The 19,204-nt window shown below is 61.9% G+C and overlaps 2 protein-coding genes across 2 annotated transcripts in view; one reads left to right on the top strand and one right to left on the bottom strand.

Annotated features, from left to right (window-relative positions):
• NMT1 (N-myristoyltransferase 1) overlaps nt 1–3,082 on the top strand; it is a 22,566-nt gene extending 19,484 nt beyond the window's left edge. The window contains exon 12 of the mRNA XM_054649520.2: nt 1,740–3,082. Coding sequence (XP_054505495.2) covers nt 1,740–1,760 — 21 coding nt within the window. The 3' untranslated portion in view covers nt 1,761–3,082. The remainder of the gene's footprint in view (nt 1–1,739) is intronic.
• Nucleotides 3,048–18,396, bottom strand: PLCD3 (phospholipase C delta 3). Its single transcript, XM_077190818.1, has 16 exons — nt 18,114–18,396; nt 15,164–15,325; nt 12,642–12,870; nt 12,434–12,563; nt 11,438–11,663; nt 10,432–10,633; nt 9,442–9,586; nt 9,012–9,164; nt 8,788–8,937; nt 8,501–8,548; nt 7,556–7,715; nt 6,664–6,780; nt 6,432–6,580; nt 5,266–5,401; nt 3,717–3,866; nt 3,048–3,636 (listed from the first exon to the last, which is right to left on the bottom strand). The coding sequence occupies exons 1-16, from the start codon at nt 18,214–18,216 to the stop codon at nt 3,548–3,550; spliced, it is 2,349 nt and encodes a 782-aa protein (XP_077046933.1). The 5' UTR covers nt 18,217–18,396; the 3' UTR covers nt 3,048–3,547.
• Nucleotides 18,397–19,204: the final 808 nt, after the last annotated feature.

Genomic DNA, 19,204 nt, shown 5'->3' on the forward strand with positions numbered 1-19,204 from the left:
TCAGTGCTGTGAGGAGGGGTCTTGTCCCCACAGCCCTGGGGACAGGGGTTTGCTGTCACCTCAGCATTCCAGCCCAGCTGGTGTCCTTGCAGTGTCACACACAGTGAGGGTGGATCCCTCTGTCATCGGTGCCTGCAGAGTGTGTCCCTGGGGAAAACCCCTCCACATTCATCTTCCAAAGCTGATTTTATTCCTGCACTAGTGCAGGTTTAGTCCTTCACACCAATTCTTTCCCTCTAAGGAAGGAGGCCAAGCACAGAGGAGACAGCAGAGGGCTGCAGGGTGACAGAGGTGACACTGGGGGTTGTGACAGTCACCTGTGATCCCTCATGGGTGTCACTGTGTCCTGGTGGGCTGGGAGGAGCAGCCACCCCTCTGGAGAGAGCAGGCAGGCTGGAGCAGGAGCTGTGACAAAGGAGCTGAGCCACAGGATCCCAGGATGTCCTTTGTCCCCAGGGCCAGCAGCCTGTTCCCCACTGCTCCCAGAGCTGGCCTGGGTCCCCACCTGCCTGCCCTGGGACATTCTGAGGCAGCCCCTGGTTGCTGCTGTCCCTCCACACCAGAGATGTGATTCAGCCCCTCTCCAGTCCACAGGCACCTTGCAGACCAGAATCTGCCCAGCTACACACAGCTAATTAATGCCTTAACAGCTAATTAATGCCTTGATGGCAGTCACAGGGCTTTGGGTTCTCTGGTGTGAGGCCAGGTCTGTCCCTGGGCACAAGCTCTGTGCCCTAAACCAGCCTCACTTGCCTGCTAGGAAGCCCCAGGAGGTTCCCTGGAGGTGTCCAACCTGGCCTTGGACATTTCCAGGGATCCAGGGGCAGCCCCAGCTGCTCTGGGCACCCTGTGCCAGGGCCTGCCCACCCTCACAGGGAGGAATTTCTTCCCAATATTCCATCTAACCCTGCCCTCTGGCAGTGGGAAGCCATTCCCCTTGTCCTGTCTCTCCAGACTCTTGTCCAAAGTCCCTCCTGGTGGCCCTTTTGGCACTGGCAGAGGCTCTGAGGCCTCCCTGCAGCCTTCTCCAGGCTGAACAACCCCACCTCCCAGCAGGGATGTTCCATCCCTCTGCTCATCATGAGCTGAGAAACACCCTTGGCTCATGAATCGAGGCTGCCTCATAACCTGATGGGGCTTGTCACACCCCAAACATTGGTCACCTCCAGATCAGAGCTGGGCAGGGCCTGTGTGCCCTCTCAGCCACAAACCCAGGGCTTTGCTGCTCTCAAATACCCCAAAACCAGTGGGGAAACCTGTGGCAGCATTCACAGGGGTCTGAGGATGAGGGAAGAGATGAGGATCTGACTCCATGATTCAGAAGGCTTGATTTATTATTTTATGATATATATTGCATTAAAATTGTACTAAAAGAAAGGATTTCCTCAGAAGGCTGGCTAAGAATAGAAAAGGAAAGAATGATAACAAAGGCTTGTGGCTTGGCTCTCTGTCTGAGCCAGCTGGGCTGTGATTGGACATTAATTACAAACATCCAACATGAGCCAATCCCAGATGCACCTGTTTCATTCCACAGCAGCAGATAACCATTGGTTACATTTTGTTCCTGAGGCCTCTCAGCTTCTCAGGAGGAAAAATCCTAAGGAAAGGGTTTTCCCTAAAAGATGTCTGCGACAGAAACCAACACAGACAGCACCGAGCTGGGCACAGAGCAGAGGGCACCTCCTGAGCCCAATTTCTGTCCTGATGAGCCCAATCTCTGTCCTGATCCCTATTTCCAGGTTGGATTGGTGCTGCAGTAAGGGAGCCCTTGCCAGGAGAGCGTGGAGGAGCCGGGCCTGAGGAGGTGCTGCCCTCATCCTTTCTGCCAAAGCCGGAGCCACGCCGGGAGAGAGGGGCACCAGAGCCCCCCTGCTGCTGCCAGCCACCTCCTTGTTTGATTTAACTGCATCCTCCTAAAGACATGATCAAGGGAATGTAACTGCTGAAACTAGATCATGATTGGCATATAATGGATTTAACGGGTGAATAATAAAAGTATATATTATATATATTTTAAATCTTTCCTGTTCCCAACTGCCATGAGTTACATTCGGCTGCTGAAGGTCACCACTGGGCTGCTGGACTGGGACTTTTCTCCGTGGGGACAGCTGAGGTTGATGCTGATGGTGGCTGCTGGTCAAAACCCTCCTGCCTGCCCCGAGGGTGCTTCAGGCTCTTTGCCCCAGGTTTGCTCCTGACTCTGTTTAACAGGGGGAGATTCCTTTCCAAGGGCTATTTGTGCAAGAGATGCCTTGTCCCACCTCCTGCCCAGCCACAGAGACTCCAACCCTTCCTGCTGGACAGCAGTGCCCGAAGATCCAGAGGGGTTCAGCTCCAGGCACACCCTGCTCTGCTCAGGCTCCTGGGGCTCCTTCCCCTCAGCCTCCCCACTGGGGATGCTCCACTGCCACTGCCACAGCCTCTCTGCTCAGCTGCTTTTCTCTGGAAGCATGGAAATCTGGATACTCCATCGGCATCATCCTCCCCGGTGCCTCCAGCACCAGCTCCCGGTGTCACCTCGTGCTGTGGGATCCTCTGAGAGAAAGGAAACGTTGTCATGGCAACCCTCCATCCCATCCAGGAGTGCCAGGACATCCTCCTGCCATGTCCCGAGCCCAGAGCTCTGAGATGCTCCTGCCTGCCCAGCCAAAGGTTTCCAAAGCTGCACACCAAGGCCAAGACCCCGTCTATGCACTGTCACACCTCCCTGTGCTGGCGTGTCCCTGTCACACCCCGTGGCACCACGGACCCTGAGAGCCTGTGCCCGCCCCAGCCTGGACCTGTGGGGCCTCAGAGGGGACCAGGAGCCCATCACACCCCCCTGGCAGTGCCATCACATCGCCCTGCTCGGGGTCCTGTGTCACCTATGCAAGTACCTCTGTGTCCCCCGCTGTTCCCTGCTGTCCTGGGTGTGGGTGGGGGACCCTCCCCTTGTCCCCATGGCAGGTTTGAGGGCTGCTCCCCAGGGCACTGCTGGTTTGGGGGTGGGCTCAGCCCTGATCCAGCCACGATGGGCCCCGGAGGGTGACAGGGACACTGGGACAGGCTCTGTTAAAATAAAACCTTTATTCCACTGGCTTGATCCCAGGCTGTAAATCTGTGCCTGTCACTGGTGCCAGAGCTTGGCAGTGTGTGCCCACCCGGGCACAATGGAGTGTGTGGTGGCAGGGTCCCCTCAGGGACTCCAGGGTGATGATGGCACCATCCTTGCACCCCCAGAGAGAGGGGCTGGGGTGGCCCATCCTTGCACCCCAAGCGTGGCCAAGACTGGTGAGATTTGCTGGTTGCTGTCACCCATGTCACCCCTGTGTGGCTGTGCTGGGCTGTTATTGGCCCAATCCTGGTTGTCACAGCATCTCTGTCCCCTCAAGGACAGGACTGGGACACCAGTGGGTGGCACTGGGTAGGGGAGCCCCCACTCCCTTGGGTCCTCCACAGACAGGTGAGCAGTGTCCTCGGGCTGTCCCCACGCAGGGAGGAGCCTGTTGTCCCCACAATGTCCCCCGTGGGCACCTCGGGGACACCAGGCTGTCCCTGCCGTGCACCCTCACAGGCTCTTGGCTCGAACGTGCACGAAGAGCGTGGCAGGGGCCAGGGAGGCGCCGTCCTTGGAGAGCAGGTGGATGTGGCGGTACCCTGGGGACACACAGGGGGCTCAGCCCGTGCCAGGCGCTGTCCCCATGCCCGGGGGGCAGCGGGGTGGCACCTGCCCCCACCTTGGCGCATGCTGGGCAGGGGCAGCGTGAACTGCCCCACGAAGTCATTGCAGGAGGTGCTGTCGTAATCCTCCACCACGAAACGCACCAGGGCCAGCTCGGGCACCCGCACCTGGAACCGCAGCGTCTCCTCCCAGCGCGGGTTGAAACCTGAGACCGGCAGGGGGCTGGGTGGGGCCACCGGGGACAGGCAGGACCCCGGGCACTGCCCCTGCCCCGGCTGAGCTGCCGCGCTGCACTGGGGATGTGGGGATGGGGGTGATGCTGGGGCTACAGTGGGCTGGGCTGGGGGAATGGGGGTCATACTGGGGCTGGACTGGGAGAATGGGGGTCATACTGGGGCTGGACTGGGGTCATACTGGGGTAAAGGGGGTCATACTGGGGCTGTGGTGCAGTGTACTGGGAGAAAGGGGGTCATACTGGGGCCATGATGGGGTGTACTGGGAAAAAGGAGATCATACTGGGGCTGTACTGGGAGAATGGTGGTCATACTGCGGCTGTGGTGGAGTGTACTGGGGAAAAGGGGGTGATACTGGGCCAGTACTGGGGGAATGGGGGTCAAACTGGGGCTGTGGTGGGCTGTACTGGGGGAATGGGGGTCATACTGGAGCCCTGATGGGGTATACTGGGGAAAATGGGGCCAAACTGGTGCTGGACTGGGTTATACTGGGAGAAGGGGGGTTGTACAGTGACTGTGGTGGAACAGACTGGAGGGATGGGATCATACTGAGAATCTGATGGGATGTACTGGGGGAATGGAGGTTATGCTGGAGCTGGGCTGGACCATACTGGGAGAATGGGGGTTACACTGGGGCCATGGTGGGGTATACTGGGGTAATGGGGTCATACTGGTCTTGGGCTGGGTGTACTGGGGAAAAGGGGGTCATACTGGGGCTGTGGTGGGGTGTACTGGGGTAATGGGGTCATACTGGGGGGAATGAGGATCACACTGGGCTTGGGCTGGGTGTACTGGGTACCATGAGGGAGCAGCACTGGGAGAACTGGGACATGATGAACCCTGCCACTGGTGTGGATCAGGCTGTGCTGGGGAGGGGACTGGGTTAGGGTTAGGATAGGGTTAGGGATATCCTGGGCACTGGGATGTGCTGGGCACTGGGATGTGCTGGGCACTGGGGTGTGCTGGGCACTGGGATGTGCTGGGCACTGGGGTGTGCTGGGCACTGGGGTGTCCTGGGCACTGGGGTGTGCTGGGCACTGGGATTTGATGGGCACTGGGGTGTGCTGGGCACTGGTTCAACTGGCAGTGAGTGCTGGGCTGTGGGTACCCATGTCCCTCATGGGGATTAGGGTGCCCCTGGTATCAAGGTGTCCCTGGATCAGGGTGCCCTGAGGTGTCCCTGGAGCCCCCCTGGAGATCAGGTTCCATGGGGTTTCTGCAGGGATCAGGGTGCTCCAAGAGACCCTGGTTTGTTCTTGGGCATTCCTGGGATTGGGGCAGTAATGGGGTTGTGACTGGATGTGCCTGGGGGCTGGGGTGTCCCCAGGGTGCCCAGGGGTGTCCCCAGGGTGCCCAGGTGGCAGCACTCACCGTTGTTGAGCTTGTGGTGGGTTTGTTGCTTGGCACAGTCGGCCGGGACCCCGTGGATCTCCACGCGCACGAAGGGATCCACGATGGAGCTGCCCTTGTCCCTGTTGAGCTTGGGCAGCTGCTGGGCTGTGATCACCTGGGCACAGGGACCAGGGCACAGGGGACATGTGGGTGTCCTCAGAAGGGACCTGAGTGGCACTTGGCTGGGGCTGGGGACACGGTGAAAGGAGGGAGGTGGCTGATGCCACCCAGTGGTTGGCAGCAGCTGGATTTGGGGACAGGGTGGTGTCACCCAGGAGATGTGTCATGGGTGGCACAGTCAGGAGTGAGGATGGGATGAGAAGGAGGGAGGTGGCTGGTGCCATCCATGAGAAGGTGACACATGGCTGGGGACAAGGTGGTGTCGCCAGAAGGGAGCAGATGGCACCCAGACAGGAGTGGGGATGGGGTGAAGAGGAGGGACATTGTTGGTACCACACAGGAGAAGGGACACGAGTGACCTGTGGCTGGGTCATCAGGAGGAGGGATGTGGATGGCCCTTGGCTAGCACTGAGGACATGGTGGCTGATGCCATCTCAGAGAAGGGACATGGCTGACACCAGCTGGATTTGGGGACAGGGGTGGTGTCACCCAGAAGTGTCATGGGTGGCACAGTCAGGAGTGGGGATGGAATGAGGAGGGGGGAGATGGCTGGTGCCATCCAGGAGAAGGTGACACATGGCTGGTGACAAGGTGGTGTCCCCAGAAGGGAGCAGATGGCACCCAGCCAGGAGTGAGGATGGGATGAGGAGGAGGGAGGTGGCTGGTGCCATCCAGGAGAAGAGACATGGGTGGCACATGGCTGGGGACAAGGTGGTGTCCCCAGAAGGGGATGGAGGGAGGTGGTTGGTACCACACAGAAGGAACATGAGTGACATGTGGCTGGGTCATCAGGAGAAGGGATGTGGGTGGCCCTTGGCTGGCACTGGGGACATGGTGGGGAGGAAGGAGGTGGCTGATGCCATCTCAGAGAAGGGACAGAGCTGATACCAGCCAGATTTGGGGACAGGGTTGGTGTCACCTGCAGGTGGCACCTGGCCAGCCATTGGAATATCAGGGATGTCACCCCGCAGGGACCTGGGTGGCACTCAGCTGCCCTTGGGGACAGGCGGGCAGGGTGTCCTCACCCTGATGTGCAGGGCCAGGCGCCGGGAGCCCTCGCCGGGGGGGCTGTGCAGGCAGGGCGGTTTCAGGACGTAGCCACAGCGCCCGTTGGGCAGGAAGCGCCCGGCGTTCAGGTCCATCTCATAGCCCGGCGTCTGGAAGTTCAGGGCCACTGTGGGGACAGCAGGAGGGGCTGTCAGGGGTGGGTGACACCTCCAGGAGTGGGTGCCAGGTGAGAGGGGCCCGGGGTCTCACCCAGCTGGCAGCCAGCGTTCCACATCTCCTGGGGGTTGTAGTTGGCAGAGTTCATCTTGAGCCCCAGCGGGTACACGCGGCTCAGCTGGCGGGCATTGTACCGGACCAGGGCTGGGCCTGGGGATGGACACGGCTCAGGGGGGGCTGCTGCACCCTCCAGTGCTGCTGGGGGACCCCAACAGAGGCTGAGGGGCCCAAGGACACGGACAGAGCCTGCCCAGATGGGTGGGCCTGAGCCTGATATATGACCTTGAAACCAGACCCCAAACCTGAACCTTGACCTTGGATCCCTGACCCCAAACCTCTGACCTTGATCCTGATCTTGACCTCACACTTGGACTTTAGACCCCTGACCCTGGACCTTGACCATGGAACCCAGACCCTGACCCTGATCCCTGGACCTCAGACTCCAAACCAAGACCCTCAAGCCTATGCCCTGACCCAGATCCTAATCCTTGACTCCAGACACTGACCCTGGACCCCAGACCCTGAACACCCAAGATCTGACTCAGATCTTAATCTCAGGCCCTGCCTGACCTCAGATTCTGACCCTGACCCCCAGCCCTTGATCCCAGACCCCCCCCCCCCTTGATCCCTGGACTCTGACCCAGACCTTAATACCTGCCCTAGGCCCTGGACCCAGATGCCACATCCCAAATCCTGATCCCAGACCTTGATCCTGGTTGTGTGACCCCAGTTCTGGCCTCGGCCCCAGGCAGGCCCTGCCAGCAGACCCCAGTCCCACCCATCCAGGGCAGCCTGGGTGAGGCCAGCGTGCCCCTGACCCCTCATGGAGCCACCCTAGAGACTGAGCCCATCCTCAGCCCATCCCAGTGGCTCAGGAGTAGGGACCCACCCTGTCCCCACCCCGTCCCCATCTGGTGACCCTCACCTGCCTCCTTGATGAGCTTCCGAGCCTTCCTCTCGCTGAAGGAGGACACGTGGCAGGGCTGGGGGTGGCGCAGGGCCTGGGCCAGCCCAGGGAAGGGGACAGCCTGGCAGTACACCACCAGCGCCGACAGCTCTGGGGACACCTGCGACGCGTCCTTGGCCTGCAGCGGGAGCCACCGTGGCAGCAGGGAGGGACAAGCTGGCCCTGGTGGCCATCTGCCGGTCAAAGGGGCTACAGACCCCCTCCCCTGCTAGTGCTGAGTGCTGAGACCCCCAGGGCTGTGGAGACCCAGAACCCCAGGCAATGGAGTGATGGACCAGGGGCTGATGGAGAACCCAAGGAGGTTGAGAACCTGCAGTCATGGAGAACCCAAGGGAATGGACAACCCAAGATGTTACAGACCCCAAGATGAGAGAGACCCCAAAGTGCTGGAGATCCCAAGAGGATGGAATACTTGAGGTGGTGACCCCAAAGTGCTGGAGACCCCAAGAGGATGGGATACTTGAGGTGACAGAGACCCCAAGGTGGTGCAGAACCCCAGGCAATGGAGTGATGGACCAGGGGCTTGGGGGAACCCGAGGAAGTTGAGAACCTGCAGTCATGGAGAACCCAAGGGAATGGACGGCCTGAGATGTTACAGACCCCAAGATGAGGGAGACCCCAAAGTGCTGGAGACCCTGAGGTGATGGGCACCCCAAAAGGATGGAATACTTGAGGTGACAGAGACCCCAAGGTGGTGCCGACCCCAACAGGTCACCCTGGATGTGATGGAGGCCCAACACAATGGAGAACTTGAGGTGACAAAGAAATCAAAGTGTTGGAAACCCCAGAAACAGGAAGAGGGAGGCACATCTGAGCTGTCCCCAAGCTCTGTCCCCTCTGACAGCCACTCACTGCCCCCACAGCACCCACCCTGTCAGCCCCCCCAGCTCCAGCATCACCCACCTGCAGAGGTTTGATCTCCTGCAGCGACTGAAAGAGGAGAGAGCAGGGCTGCAGAGGGCATGGCAGAGCTGGCAGCGCTCAGCTGGGACAGCCCCAGGATGCCCTGGCACCACCAGGATGCTCTGATCCATCAGCACCACCAGGATGTCGTGGTCCCCTGGCACCATCAGGGTGCTCTGACCCATCAGGACCACCAGGATTCCATGGTTCCCCAAAACCACCAGGATGCTCTGATCCATCAGGACCACCAGGTCCCCCAAAACCACATCCCTGGGGAAATCTCTTACTCGCCGGGGGCTTCTCTCCTGCAACTTCTCCTCGTCTTCCTCCTCTTCCTCTTCTTCCTCCTCAGGGTCCAGAAGGGAGGTGACACCCCGTGGCTCCTGCCACAGCTCTGGCAGCTTCTTGCCCTTCACCAGGATCTTTTCCTTCAGCTGCTGCAGAGGGCAGGTGCGAGCTCAGGGCTCGGAGGGGACATGGAGACGCCCTGGTGGCACACGGGTGGCCTTACCTCTGGTGAGGGGAGGTCGTGGGGGTCCTGGCCCTGCAGGGGCTGTGTCAGCAGCCTGTCCCCAAGGATGGCCTTCATGTGCCGGGCCATGGTGGCCTGCTGCTCCAGCCCGCAGTGGTTCTCCAGGGACAGGATGACGGGGTAGGGCGATTTCTGGGCATGGGGAGGATGCCCTCAGCAGCGGGCACTGGGCACCCCACACTCAGCACCGGGCACCCCACACTCAGCACCGGGCACCCCACATTCCACACTCAGCACCGGGCACCCCACACTCAGCACCGGACACTCCACACTCCACACTCAGCACCGGGCACCCCACACTCAGCACCGGGCACCCCAGATTCCACACTCAGCACCGGGCACCCCACACTCCGCACTCCACACCAGGCACCGGACACCGGGCACCCCCGGGGCTCCCGCCCGGTCTCACCTCGAAGGCGGAGTCGCGGATGCTCTCGATGACGTCACGGAAGAGGATTTTGGAGGTGAGGGTGTGCCCGTGGTACACGACAGGTTCCCCGTCCGGGCCCTCCCAGCAGTCCAGCTCCACACAGCGGCACCCGGCCCGCAGAGCCCTGCCCCGACACCAGCACCGGGTCAGCCCCTGTGCCCCCGGAGCCACGGGAGCTGCAGTGTGTCCCTGTGTCCGTGTGTCCCCGTGTCCGTGTGTCCCTGTGTCCGTGTGCCCCTGTGGCTGTGTGTCCCCGTGTCCGTGTGTCCCTGTGTCTGTGTGTCCCTGTGTCTGTGTGTCCCTGTGGCTGTGTGTCCCCGTGTCCGTGTGTCCCTGTGGCTGTGTGTCCTTGTGGCTGTGTGTCCATGTGTCCCTGTGTCTGTGTGTCCCTGTCACTGTGTGCCCCTGTGTCCGTGTGTCCCTGTGGCTGTGTGCCCCTGTGTCCGTGTGTCCGTGTGTCCCTGTGTCTGTGTGCCCCTGTGTCCGTGTGTCCCTGTGGCTGTGTGTCCTCCCACCCATCTGTCCCTGCACCTCTATATCCATGTGTCCACATGTCCACATGTCCATCTGTCTGTGCACCTCTATATCCACACATCCACGTGTCCATGTGTCCATCTGTCCCTGCACCTCTATATCCACACATGCATGTGTCCATCTGTCCTTGTTCCTCTATATCCACACATCCACATGTCCATTTGTCCCTGCACCTCTATATCCACACATCCATGTGTCCACGAGTCCATCTGTCCTTGTACCTCTATATCCACATATCCATGTGTCCATCTATCCCTGTTCCTTTATATCCACATGTCCACATGTCCATCTGTCTGTGCACCTCTATATCCACAATTCCACGTGTCCATGTGTCCATCTGTCTGTGCACCTCTATACCCACACACCCACGTGTCCATGTGTCCCTGCACACCCATGTGTCCGTCTGTCCCCATTCTGTTCCCCAGGGACACACACCTGACGTAGGCCTCGGTGCTGCTGCTGCCTCCGACCTGGTTGCGGGTCAGGTAGGTGTTGTGGGACGAGGAGATGAAGTAGTGGCTCAGGGGCTGGCTCATGTCCTGGTGCACCTTGGTGTGCTCCTGGTTGAGGATGTCCCCAGCAGCTGACAGCAGGTACATCATGAACCCGTCCAGCATCATCAGGTCCTGCTGCTTGGCTGTGGGACACAGTGGCAGGTGTCACACGGTGGCAGGTGTCACATAGTGGCAGGTGTCACACGGTGGCAGGTGTCACATGGTGCTGGCAGGGTGGCACCCTGAGGGCTTTCCCCATTTGGAGGTGCCATGTTCATCCCTGACCTGGCACTGTGGCACCCAGGGGACGTGTAAGTTCTCTTAATGTCCCATCTCCATCCTGATGTCACCCAAACTGCTGGTGCCACATTCACTCTGGATGTGGCATGGTGACACCCATGAGCTGTGGAGGTTCCCTGTCCCCACCCTGATGCCCTCTGTCCTCCCAGTGCCGTGTCACCCCAGACCTGGCACTGTGGCACTCAGGGGAGGTCCCCTTTGTGTCCCATCTTCCATCTGATGTCCTCCATCCTCCTAGTGCCACATCTACCTTAAGGGTACTATTGTGACATGGAGGTCCTTCATCCCCACCATGATGTCCCCTGGTGCTGTGTTCACCCTGCACCTGCCATGGTGGGACCTGAGGAGGACAGAAGTCCTTCATCAGTGTCACATTCATAGCAGAGCTGGCATCACACCACCCATGAGACCTGGAAGTCCACGACCTGCCCATCCCCACCATCCCCAGGGAATGTGCCCTGTTCCCACGGTGTCACATCCACCAGGTGCCAGCCAGGCCATGTGTAGGATGGCAGACACTGGCAATGGGCACCAGGACAGCAATGGAAACCTTGGAGGACCCCATACCCATTTGGGGTGGTGATACCCCAAATCAGAGCCCCATCCCTACATCCATGAGCGCCCAGCCCACGATCCCCCAGCCTCACCCTTGTCGTTGAGCTCGTGGGTGCGGATGATGGCGCGGGCCTGGCGCAGGCTGCTCTCCTCTCCCTGGTCCCTCAGGAAATCCTGCAGCTCCTCGGCCGACAGCACCCGGTCCTCGCCCGAGTAGCGCCCAAAGAGCTCCTCGAGCTCGGGGCGCCGCAGCAGCCGCCGGCAGAACTCCTCCAGCTCCCGGCCCTCCAGCCGCTCGTTGCCCGAGTGGTCGCACTCCTGGTGGCACAGCCCAGCCTCAGGGACTGTCCCCTGCCCGTGGGGACAGGGTACAGCCACCCCCTGCCTTGTTCTGCCTGTCCCCGGAGCGGGCAGGGTGAGTGGGGTGAGTCCTGACCCCTCTGTTCCCCCAGCCAGAGCCCCCTGACCCCCCACTCTGGGATGGAGCAGAGCAGAGCTCCGTGCCTCAGTTTCTGTCCTTGTGCCTCTATATCCACACACCCACGTGTCCATCTGTCCCTGCACCTCTATACCCACACACCCACGTGTCCGTCTGTCCCTGCACCTCTATATCCACACACCCACGTGTCAGTCTGTCCTTGTGCCTCTGTATCCACACACTCACATGTCCATCCCTCCCTGCACCTCTATACCCACACACCCACGTGTCCATCTGTCCCTGCACCTCTATATCCACACATCCAGGTGTCCATATGTCCTTGTTCCTCTATACCCACACATCCACGTGTCCATATGTCCTTGTTCCTCTATATCCACACACCCATGCGTCCGTCTGTCCCTGCACCTCTATATCCACACATCCACGTGTCCATCTGTGGGAGATGCCCAGAGGAGCAGCTCTCCATAGGGGAGAAATGTCCCACCTTGGGGACACAGAGCAGCGGCTGGCACAGCTCAGACCACCTCACCCCTCTCCACCACGTGCCCCTGGTGGGACCCAACCCTTGGTAGCCTTGGTGTGAGGGGTTTGTCAGCTCTCTGTGCTGGGCAAGGCAGAGAAGGAGCCACTGGTGGTGCAGCTCAGGTACCTTGAAGAGCTTGGAGGCGTAGACATCATCCATGTCGATGTTGAGCATCCTCAGCATGCTCTTCACCTCCCTGAAGGACATCTTGTTGTCCTTGTTCCTGTCTGCTCGCTGCAGGACCCCGTGGATCCAACTGCACCGGGCTAAGGAAACCTCTGGGTGTCACCCACAGCCGTCCCCACCCTGTCCCCAACCCCTCCTCGAAGGATACTGGTCGAGCTTCTCCATCTGGCTCATGGCCTGCAGCCTCCCCATCAGCTTGCCGAGCCCCTGCACCCAGTGCCGGGCGTCCTCCTCGCCTCGGGCGGCCAGGTCCAGGTTCTTGCGGCGGCCCTTGAAGGCCAGGCTGAAGCAGTGGCGCTCGGGGAAGGCGGCTCCGTGCTTGCGCAGCCCCTCGGAGCGGCGACCCTCGCGCACCGCCTCGATCAGCGCCACCGAGACTGCGGGGACAGCGGGGCAGCGGGGGCCGGTCACCCACCCGCCAGCATCCCTGCAGGACACCCCGTTCTGCTGACGGACAGACACCCCCCGGGACGGACAGACAGCCCCCGGGAAGGACAGACAGCCCCCAGGACGGACAGACACCCCGGCTGCTGACGGACAGACACCCCCCGGGATGGACAGACACCCCCGGGACGGACAGACAGCCCCCGGAACGGACAGACAGCCCCCGGGACCGACAGACAGCCCCCAGGACGGACAGACAGCCCCCGGGAAGGACAGACACCCCGGCTGCTGACGGACAGACACCCCGCGGGACAGACAGACACCCCCGGGATGGACAGACACCCCCGGGACGGACAGACAGCCCCCGGGACGGACAGACAGCCCCCGGGACCGACAGACAGCCCCCAGGACGGACAGACAGCCCCCGGGAAGGACAGACACCCCGGCTGCTGACGGACAGACACCCCGCGGGACAGACAGACACCCCCGGAAAGGACAGACACCCCGCGGGACAGACAGACACCCTCGGGACGGAGAGACAGCCCCCGGGACGGACAGACACCCTGCCGGAAGGACAGACACCCTGGCTGCTGATGGACAGACACCCCGCGGGACAGTCAGACATCCCCGGGACGGACAGACCCCCCCCCGGGACAGACAGACACCCCCCGGGACAGACAGACAGCCCCGGGACGGGGCTGGGCTCCGCTCGGTGCCGCTGCCGGGCTTATCCCGCTAATCCCAGGCGCGACAGGAGCCGCTGTCCCCGCGGGGATGGGGACGGGGACGCTGCCAGGGAGGGGACGGAGCCGCCGTGCTCCAGGCACCCATCCCGGCTGAGGGTGGGAAGGGACGGGTGACAGCGGGGATGGGGACAGGACCTCGGGGGATGGGGAATAGTGGGGGCTCTCCCAGCTCCATGTACTGGGAGGCACTGGGAAGGGCTGGAAGGCTCTGGGAGCCACTGAGTAAAGGGTGCTGGAGGTCAGGTATTGGGTGGGGGTCCACATTTTGGGTTGGGTTCAGCTCAGCTGAGGGTCTGGACCCCAGGCTGGGGTGCAGGTTTGGGGTCTGGGTGCTCAGCTGGGGTCTGAGTGAGGGGGATGTCAGAGTTCTGGGTCCAGGTCACCGGTGGGGACCCAGGCAGGGATCTGGGGCACAGGGGGCATCTGGGGCACAGTTGGGGTCTGGATTGTGGAGTTCCATGCCCCAGGATTGGCAATCCCCTGGTTCTCACTGCGGGATTTGGGTCCTGGGCTGGGATCTGGGTCCTGGAACTCAGGGGGGGTCTGGGTTCTGAGTGGGGGTCCAGGTCTTGGGTGGGGATCTGGGAACTGGGCTGTGGTCAGCATCCAGGTGGGGCTCTGGATGCTGGGAATGGATCTGGGTCCTGGGTTGGGGTCTGGATTCCACGTGGGGGTCCTGGGTTGGGGTCTGGGTCTCACACGGACATGTCCATATCTGGATTCTGTGTGGGAGTCCAGACCCAAGGCTGTGGATGAGGTCCTGGACTGGGATCGGGGTCCCAGGTGGGGTCTGGGTAAGGGTCAGGTCCTTGGTGGGGTCCAGGGGTGTGTCTGGGGCAGTGCCCGGCTCCTGTTCCCTGCAGCTGCTGGCAGCCCAGGCTGTGTCTGGTGTCCCCAAGCCCCGGGGGACAGGGGCAGCACTCACAGCTCTGGGATGGGACAGGGGCAGCACTCACAGCTCTGGGATGGGACAGGGGCAGCACTCACAGCTCCGGGATGGGACAGGGGCAGCACTCACAGCTCCGGGGTGGGACAGGGGCAGCACTCACAGCTCTGGGATGGGACAGGGGCAGCACTCACAGCTCCGGGGGACAGGGGCAGCACTCACAGCTCTGGGATGGGACAGGGGCAGCACTCACAGCTCCGGGGGACAGGGGGAGCACTCACAGCTCTGGGGATGGGACAGGGGCAGCACTCACAGCTCCAGGGTGGGACAGGGGCAGCACTCACAGCTCCGGGGTGGGACAGGGGCAGCACTCACAGCTCCGGGGGACAGGGGCAGCACTCACAGCTCTGGGGTGGGACAGGGGCAGCACTCACAGCTCTGGGATGGGACAGGGGCAGCACTCACAGCTCTGGGGTGGGACAGGGGCAGCACTCACAGCTCCGGGGATGGGACAGGGGCAGCACTCACAGCTCTGGGATGGGACAGGGGCAGCACTCACAGCTCTGGGGTGGGACAGGGGCAGCACTCACAGCTCCGGGGATGGGACAGGGGCAGCACTCACAGCTCTGGGGGTGGGACAGGGGCAGCACTCACAGCTCCGGGGGGCGCGGGCGCGCCGGAACCGTCCCTCGAAGCTCACGGTGACCCCGTCCTCCTGCAGGCGGAACAGCCGCGCCCTGGAGCCCCCCCGGGCCTTCACCTTCCACAGCAGCGACCCCTGGAGCATCCGCTGGACGTCCTCATCCTCCGTCAGCCCTGCGGGGACAGCCCTGGGCTACCGGGGGCACGGGGGGCATGGGCTGGGGGGGATTGGTGCACATCTGGGTGCACATCTGTATCCTGTGGGATGGCATGGGACAAATGGGATGGGATGGGATGGGATGGGATGGGATGGGATGGGATGGGATGGGATGGGATGGGATGGGATGGGATGGGATGGGATAGGGTGGGATGGGATGGGATGGGATGGGATAGGGTGGGATGGGATGGGATGGGATGGGATGGGATGGGATGGGATGGGATGGGATGGGATGGGGTGGGGTGGGATGGGGTGGGATGGGATGGCACAGGACAGGATGGTGGGATGGGACAGGACAGGGTGAGATGGACAGGAGAGGCTGATGGGGTGGGACGTGAATGACACAAATGTGACAATGCAGATGGGACAAGATGGGACAAATAGGACTGGACAGGAGCGGGTGGAGCAGACTGGACTGGATGGGACAGGGTGGGATGGGACAAGATGAGGCAGATGGGATGGGACAGAGCAGATGGGGTGGAACAAACAGGTTGGGATGGGATGGGAATGGGAATGGGAATGGGAATGGGAATGGGAATGGGAATGAGACAGGACAGGCAGGAGAGGACAGACAGGAAAAGCCACTGCCCTGGCCCTCTTTGGAGCACAGTGTGGCTGTTCAGGGGGCACAGGGCACAGCAGTGACACAGCCCAGCTGCTAAATCCCAGCAAAGCTGCCCAGATCCTGCATGGAGAGTGCCAGGACGGTGCCAGCAGCAGAGCTCAGGCTGGGAACAATGACAGGGTGGCCTCAGGGGACTGGCAGGCCCACGCCTCAGCCAGGATTTTTCCATCTGTTCACAGAATGGTTATTTCCTCCCTTTATTCTTTTGGCAGCTATTTCTAAGATCTCCAATGACCACGTCCTGCTCTGGATGGAGATTCCACTCCTGGGCTGGGAAAGGGTGGTTTGGGGGCTTGGGGACATTCTGAGCCACCATGGCCTCGGGGGTGCAGCCACCAGCTGCCAGCATCTTCTGCACCATCACATCCTGCCCAAGGTGCAGGACAGAGGGCAGGTGAGGGGACATGGGGACACAAACATGGGGCTGCAGGGATGTAGGGACACATGGATACAGGGATGGACACGTGGATACAGCTCCATGGGCACAGGGAATGTCAGATCCATGGGCACAGGGATGGAGGGACACATGGATACAGGGATGGGCATGAGGATATAGGGATGGACTCATGGATACAGGTCCATGGGCACAGGAATGTCAGATCTGTGGGCACATGGAATGTCAGATATCCATGGGCACAGGGATGTAGGGACACATGGATACAGGTGCATGGACACAGGGAATGAATGTCAGGTCTGTGGGCACAGGGATTATTACATGGATACAGGTGCATGGGCACAGGGATGGGCACATGGATACAGGGATGGGCACATGGAATGTCAGATCTGTGGGCACATGGAATGTCAGATCCATGGGCACATGGAATGTCAGTTCTGTGGGCACAGGGAATGTCAAGTCCATGGGCACAGGTGTGTGGATGCACAGACACCAGGACACATGGACGATGGATACAGAGATGCAGGGATGTGTGAATCCATGGATCTGCTGATGGAAGGACAGACAGACAGACGGACATTCAGGTGGGTGGGTGCATGCACAGGTGCATGGATGCAGGGATGCAGGCACATGTGGGTGCATGGACACAGCTCCTCAGTCACACAGACACAGGGGACACAGGGATGCACTGACAGGATGCAGGGATGCATGGACCAGCATGGATGCACTGCTGCAGGACACACGGACATGCGGGCACAAGCATTGGGATGGACAGACAGACACACGGACATGCATGGACATAGAGAGGTGGGTGCTCCCAGACACAGCCCAGGGGAGGCATGGACACACAGGTGCTGGGAGGCAGGGACAGATGGACACATGGATGTGTGGATACTGAGGTGCAGGGACAGATGGACATGTGGATATGTGGGTATAGAGGAACAAGGACAGATGGACACATGGACACGTGGAGGTGTGGATATAGAGGTGCAGGGACAGATGGGTGGGAGGACAACACAGCCACAGGGACACACGGACACACAGACACACAGACACACAGACACACAGACACACGGACACACAGACACACGGACACAGGGGCACACAGACACACGGACACACGGACACACGGACACAGGGACACACAGACACACGGACACACGGACACACAGACACACGGACACACGGACACACAGACACACGGAGCTGCAGCAGCTCCGGGCACTCGGCCCCGTGTCCAGGGCTGGGGGCACAGGGCCAGACCTGCCCCTTCCTGCTGCTCCCTCCCAGGACCCGCCCTGACCCTGCGGGCACCCCCTGCCCTGCTGGGCTGCTGAGCCCCGTGTGCCCCCTGTGCCAGGGCAGCGCCCCTGGGGCGGGGAAACTGAGGCACGGTGCTGGGGAGTGGCACCCGAGCCTTGGGGACAACAAATGCCCTGAGCAAGGGGGCTCCTGTCACCTGTGATGCGGCCAAACCCTGATCCCGCTGTCCCCCAAAGGCTGGGGTGATGCACAGATATTTTGGGGTGGCCTTGGGGACCCTCCCTCTGTGGGGGACCCATCCCTGTCAGGGGGACCCATCCCAGCCATGGGGACCCCCCTGCCCTGGGGCCTGTTCCCGTCCCAAGGAATATCCCTGTCCCCCCATTTCGGGGACCCCTCCCGGACCCCCCTGGCCCAGCCCTGCCGGGGTTTCTCGGTTTCTCCCCGGTTCCCCCGAACTCACCCATTTTCTTCAGGGCTCTCCCGGGCCGGCGGGAGCCCCCGGCACCTTCGGACGGGGCTCGGAGCTGCTCGGCGGCGGGACGCGCCCTCCTGCCGCAGATCATGGCCCGGGACCCCCGGCACCCCCGGTACCCCCGGTGTTTCGGGAGTGTTTCGGGACTCCGGTGCTCCCGGTGCCCCGGCCGGTTCTGGCGCTCCCGGCGCTCCCGGTGCCCCCGGCCGGTGGAACCGGGCTGGGCGGTGGCGGAGGTCGGGGCTGGGGCTGGGGCTGGGGCTGGGCGGCCGGGCCGTGACCGGGGCCGGCCGCGGGGAGGGACCGGGAGGAGCCACAGGGCAGCCGGGCTCTGTTAACCGTTTGTGCCGGCCCGGGGCGAACGGGGCTCACCGGGGCTCACCGGGACGGGGCCGAGCTACACCGGGCTCGTTCTGCACCGCGGCTGCCTCAGCACCGGGAACGGGCCGGGTCCCGACGTGTCCCCGGTTCTGTGCAGCCGGTCCCGTTCTGTCCGAGCCCGGGACAAACCGGTGGTGCCCGCTGTCCCCCGCCTGCACCGGCGGAGAGCCCCCTCTGCCCGGGACCTCCCGGTGACCGTCCCCAGTGAGGGACACCTGAGGAGCTCAGGGGGACTGTCCCCAGTGAGTGACACCTGGGGAGGGGCAGCAGAATGAGCCGGGAGGTGCCAGTCCCAGAGCCCCGAGAGTGTGAGTGTGAGTGTGAGTGTGAGTGTGAGTGTGCAGCCACGCTCACACAGACCCCAGAAGGGTTTAGGGTGGGAAGGACCCCGGGATCATTGAGGCTGTGCCTGACCCCTCCCTTGTCCCCAGCCCAGGGCACTCAGTGCCACATCCAGGAATTCCTTGGGCACCTCCAGGGATGGGCACCCCAAAGCCCCCTGGGCAGCTTCTCCCAAGGCCTGGGCACCCTTTCCATGGGGAAATTCCTGCTGGTGCCCACCCTGAGCCTGCCCTGAGGCCGTTTGCCCCCTGAGGGTGGTGGGGCAGGAGGGGATGGGTCACTGGAGGCTTCTCCAAAATTCCAGAGTGTCCAGGGGAGCAGGGAGGGCACCCCAGGCCTGGCGGGGCTGTGGGGAC

The sequence above is a fragment of the Agelaius phoeniceus genome, chromosome 26, assembly GCF_051311805.1.
Source record: "Agelaius phoeniceus isolate bAgePho1 chromosome 26, bAgePho1.hap1, whole genome shotgun sequence".
NCBI classification, from domain to species: domain Eukaryota; kingdom Metazoa; phylum Chordata; class Aves; order Passeriformes; family Icteridae; genus Agelaius; species Agelaius phoeniceus.